The sequence below is a fragment of the Hippocampus comes genome, unplaced genomic scaffold (genome assembly GCF_001891065.2).
Source record: "Hippocampus comes isolate QL1 unplaced genomic scaffold, H_comes_QL1_v1.1 scaffold36, whole genome shotgun sequence".
Lineage (NCBI taxonomy): Eukaryota > Metazoa > Chordata > Actinopteri > Syngnathiformes > Syngnathidae > Hippocampus > Hippocampus comes.
This window is the reverse complement of record NW_017805695.1, coordinates 5,396,600-5,401,769: the sequence shown is the minus strand read 5'-3', so window position 1 is coordinate 5,401,769 and position 5,170 is coordinate 5,396,600. Positions and strand designations below refer to the sequence as shown.

The 5,170-nt window shown below is 39.4% G+C and overlaps 1 protein-coding gene and 1 long non-coding RNA gene across 2 annotated transcripts in view; both read left to right on the top strand.

Annotated features, from left to right (window-relative positions):
* Nucleotides 1–4,903, top strand: part of cacul1 (CDK2 associated cullin domain 1) — a 5,753-nt gene extending 850 nt beyond the window's left edge. The window contains exons 3-8 of the mRNA XM_019882234.1: nt 442–544; nt 1,411–1,506; nt 1,664–1,766; nt 2,321–2,410; nt 3,581–3,719; nt 3,841–4,903. Of these exons, the coding sequence (XP_019737793.1) occupies nt 442–544; nt 1,411–1,506; nt 1,664–1,766; nt 2,321–2,410; nt 3,581–3,719; nt 3,841–3,880 (571 nt within the window). The 3' untranslated portion in view covers nt 3,881–4,903. The remainder of the gene's footprint in view (nt 1–441; nt 545–1,410; nt 1,507–1,663; nt 1,767–2,320; nt 2,411–3,580; nt 3,720–3,840) is intronic.
* On the top strand, nt 2,422–2,889 carry LOC109523226 (uncharacterized). The gene is made up of 2 exons (XR_002169720.1): nt 2,422–2,470; nt 2,588–2,889. It is a non-coding gene; the product is annotated as an uncharacterized LOC109523226 (long non-coding RNA).
* Nucleotides 4,904–5,170: the final 267 nt, after the last annotated feature.

Genomic DNA, 5,170 nt, shown 5'->3' with positions numbered 1-5,170 from the left:
GAGGGGGGGGGGTCGCGGTCCAGTTCTCACGGCCAATCAGAGCCATTTCTTTTAAATGCGCCGAGTTAACGTCTTGACATGGCCGCGTGAAGCCATCGAGTCGGATATTTGGGAGATGGGACTGGATGGGGTTTTTTGTTTGTTTGTTTGGGGGGGGGGGGGGGGGGGGGGGGGGCTGTTGGCCTTTTGTAGAAATAATTTACGCGTAATGGGACATGGTGATTTTCTAAGAATGGAGTAAAGGTAAATGTGGTGAAAGTCAGTATGCCAATTAGTGCGAGACCAATTGATGTGTAAACCCCAGTCAGGGTAGTTGAACACTGCAACAGTAACTGTATAGTTGGTGTATGAATGATAAATAATCTGTGTATTAAAAGAATAACATAAATGATCTTATTGGCAGAAATAGCGGGCTCTTGTATCTTTTCTTCATTTTTACAGTTATGTCTACAAGTGTGTTTGCCAGCAACACTCCGAGCTGCTCTACAATGACCTGAAATCCAAAATAGCAAATCATCTACAGCGGGTATCCACTGATCTGAACGTAAGATAAGCTAAACTTTTGTATACAAATGCAGTAGTCTCTGACGTGTGTGCCCATCCATCAAGTACAAAATTAAACAAGCAAATAAATAGAACAAATATGTCCTTGTGGGAGCCCTTCTGCACTTTCGCCCCATTGTTTGATTGGTGAGGCACCTTTAGAGTTCACAAAAGTAAAATATTTGCCTCGGCTCAATTAATGGTGGCAAACACTTGGAATTGAAAAGGAAAATATGAGTTTAAGACTTGGGCACTGAGTAGCCACTTGCTTCATTGCAAGGCAATCACCCACACGCTCATTTTGCAGAATTCTTGTCACACAATTGTAGAACGAAATGACCACAGTAAAGAAAAAGCAAAACATGCACAAGAGTTAACACGGTCAAAACATGTTCACATTTCTTTTTTTTTTTTTAAGCAGAGGTTCAAGTAAACTTCTCCAGGTGTATTTTTGTGCTGATTCCAAATCTGCCCTCGTTTTTTTTCTCTAGCACGTCAGGTTTTCATAAGAATCTAATAACCATAATATATGTAATATAGTTTTAACTAAAGATTACACTCAGCAACAGGTAGAATTTTTTTTGGAATGTCCCAGCTGTAAATTATAACGCATGGTAAATTCTGTATTGCGCAAGTTTTTATGGTCCAATTTAAGAACAAAACATGAAAATATCTCAAAAATCTGGTGTACTGGAAATAAGACATTCTTTTGGTCACCATCAAAAATACATTCAGGGATACATGAAGCCATCTCTGATTAAAATTTGTTGTTGACCAGTATAATGACGAATCTGCATTTTACAGTTTTCGATTTTTAGCAGGTCTAAATGCGGGATTATGACATGTCGCCGTTTTTATTGTTTTTAGGCCGTCCCACTTGAAAACCTGATTGAAAGCTTTAACACAGCCCTGACACAATACATTGCATCTCTTCAGTGTATTGTTCCAGTATTTATGTATTTGGTAAGTCACTTTTAAATCACTGTGCTTGAATGCAGTGTATATTTCAGTCCTTGAAGTTGAACAATAACACTCCTTGAATTTTACACTGTTTTATGTTTGACATACACACAAAAAGGAAGTACATTTTATGCAGCTTTCTCATGAAGATTGTTTTCAGAACAAGTTCTACATCGAATCAAAGCTGAACCGCGACCTGAAACAAGATCTGATGAACCTGTTTGCTGATCATGTCGCAGAGAAATATGTCAACACACTCATGCGTGAGTACCTTGTTCTTGTTTGTGTGACTGGCAAAACGTCCCTGCAATGTGTTGGGAATGAAACGGCTTTATTCCCAAATTAAATCAAATAATTTTTGTGCACAAAATGATTTTCAGCCTGATTGAGCTTGAAGGGTGCAGCAAAGAGCAATGGGCATAACTGCCCCAAAATACCATAGATGTGGCAAGCGTGTGGCTTTCATATTAAAAAAATGAATTCAAGCCATTGTGGAATAAGGCTGTAACATAAAATGTGTAAAAGCTGAAGTGCTGTGTGTACTGAATGTGACGATTTTGAAAAGATGTGACTCAAAGCTAAGTTTTTCTAACACTGGTGTTGCTGGTCTCATTTGATCATTATTTAGGGAAAAAATGACATATTCTTATTGACTTCTGTAAAAGCTGAAGTGCTGTGTGTACTGAATGTGACAATTTTGAAAAGATGTCACTCAAAGCGAAGTTTTTCTAACACTGGTGCTGCTGGTCTCATTTGATCATTATTTGGGGAAAAAAAGGACATATTCTTATTGACTTTTCAAGCATTTTTCTTCCAGCTCTTCTCATTAAAGCTCACGCGGTGCCCTTTGAAGTCCAGCCGTCAACCATGGCCAATGTGGTCAAAGGCCTCCACAGCCTCCGACCAGGTGTGTCACTGCAAAGCAGTCGTTAAATACCGGCTGGGGTTTCCAGAACTTAGAGTTGAGGTCCAAAATGGATTAATAAGATAACGTAAGATAAAACTTTATTTGTCTCACAATGGAGAAATTCCCAAATATAGGTTATTTGTTATGTTATTATTACAAATAGTAGTTAGAGTTGAGGTCCAAAATGGATTAATAAGATAACATAAGAAAAAACTTTATTTGTCTCACAATAGAGAAATTCCCAAATAAAGGTTATTTGTTATGTTATTATTACAAATAGTGAGTCAGTTTGGATTGTACAAAATGCTGAAAGCTGTGTTTTTTGTTTTTTTTTACACTACCAAGCAGGCACACAATTTCTTGCCAGTGGATGTCTCGTAATAAATTACTGTCCACTGTGCTATATACAATACATCCTGATTTATATAGACCTTTCACAACAACTGCAGTTGTAACAAAGCACTTAACAAAACAGTTAACACAAAGTAAAATAATAAGCACAACACATAACGTAAAACACGGACAGTCGTGCAATCCTAACCACTTTTCCCTCACACACTTTGTTGTTTGAAGCACTTTGTGATGAGAAGAGAAAGAGGTCAAAAAGTGTCATTTCACCAGTGGATCTGAGACGTCATTCTTTAATCTGATTCACTAATTATTCATGGCTTTTGGGTGTAAGGGTGAACTTCATTTGACCTCTACATTTTTAAATGTACATGTCAAACCGTGTAACGCTCTTGGTCCAAACCCCCAATTCCAATGAGGTTGGGACATGATGTAAAATGTAAATAAAAAAAACACGGTGATTTGCAAATCCTTTTCAACCTATATTCAATTGAATAAATGGCAAACACAAGTATACGTGTGTGTGTGTGTGCGTGTGTGCGTGCGTGCGTGCGTGCGTGCGTGCGTGTGTGTGTGCGCACGCACGCGCACTGCACTGCACTGCAATTCTGACTTTACTCCTGTGATTCAAATTTTGGTACAAAGTGAGGTTACGCCACTGCCGTAGGAAGATAACTTAGTTGTGAACCGAAAGAGTGTATGTTTTAGTAACTTTGGGTATAGAGATGAAAAGGTTTGCGAAAGCCTGCTTTGTATCATAATTAATTTTTAAATACAGTAGTGTGAATTTTTTTTTTTTTTTTTTTTTTTTCAAACACACAGAGTGGGCCCAGTTGGCACCTGCTCTCTTCTCTGACTTTATTCCTCAAATCAACCCTCCCGCTCTGGAGTCTCTGCTGTTGGACTACGCTGCTCATGACCAGAAGCTCCAGATGGAGCTTTCGATGAACGGCTTTCCACGGTTAGTTTGTCTCGAAATTTAAGTGCTCAATGCCAATGTGACATATACCATTTTGAGGAAAAATTGGACACATGAAATTAATAAAGACGAGTACTTTGCTGTGTTACTTTTTGTTTTTCAGGGGTGATCAGTCTCGCAAGAGGGCCAATGACGACTCCTGATTGGAAGGCGGGCATTTGCACTTATCCGGCCCAATGGCATCGCTGTTCCGTATGAAAGGTACCCACACAGAACGGTCCAGAATTGGTCGACTCCTGAGGTAGCATCAGAGGCGCGTCAGACTCGGGCCGGATGTTGTATGAAAGGGAATAGCGGAAAGCCGGGGTCAGGATGTAAATGGCTTCTCCTGTGCATCGCATCAGACTGAAGAGAGGACGATGACATGCCATGTCGCGTGTGAACAAACACACGTGTTTCTAGCTTCAGTGGTTGGTGAATGGCTCAGGCTCATCAATCTCTCTAATGTTATGTGGATGCCGTGTCTAACGGTGCATGAACAGGGCGTGTGTTCCTGCGCCTCCCACCTGCTGATACAATACGAGAGAAACTTTTCCCCGAACATCAGTGACACCGATCACTGCGGTGTGAGCAGACCTGTTTTTCTATCCATGTTTTCTGTCTTTGTCAGAGTGCCTTCATGGTGGTTTTGCATCCTAACATTCATCTTGAAAATGTCTTGCAAAAGAATGGGCTAACAAAAGACTCCTGCTGCTGTATACCAAACCTTTGGTTTCGCCCCTTGTGACTGTGAAGTCGGCAGCCTGAACACAGAAGAGTGGCGAGAAATGGGATTTAAACTGTGATTCTCCGTCCATGTTGTTGCCTTTATGTGTTGGTATAAACAGAATTGTTTTCCATGACACCAAAGAGGGTTTGCAGTACTTGGCAGTGATTCGGTATGAATTCAAGCTAACATTGTTAATGATGCATGTTTACTTGTCTTGAGTATACATATATATTTTTTATACTAACCGTTTGGTTATTGTTTTTGAAAATACAACTTAAATCTGTGTGTTGTAGACTTGCATGTAGAACTTTTGAGTCAGTCGAGTGCCAGAAGATCTTCTTGTCATAAATGTGTAAGTGTGTCAAATCGGAATCTTCATACAAGAACAAAATATATGCAAATATTACAATAAAGTGCAGGTAGAGATGCAAAGTCTAAATAAAGCTTTGTGTTCATACATTGGCGTTCACCAAGCTGTGTGTCTCACAGCCATTTTAGTGTCATAATTCACTTTGCTTTGTGTCTTTTACACTGTTTTAAGTGTAATCAAGAAGCTACAATTGACATATTTTTTAATTATGTCATTCACGTATAAATATGGGAATGTGAAAATGAATTTTTTTGTGTGTGAAAAACTTGTGACATAAACCTTACAGCCATCCATCCATCCATCCTCTGTTGTGTGTGTATTTCTTTAGGTTATGTGTGAGTTGGAGGCTATCTC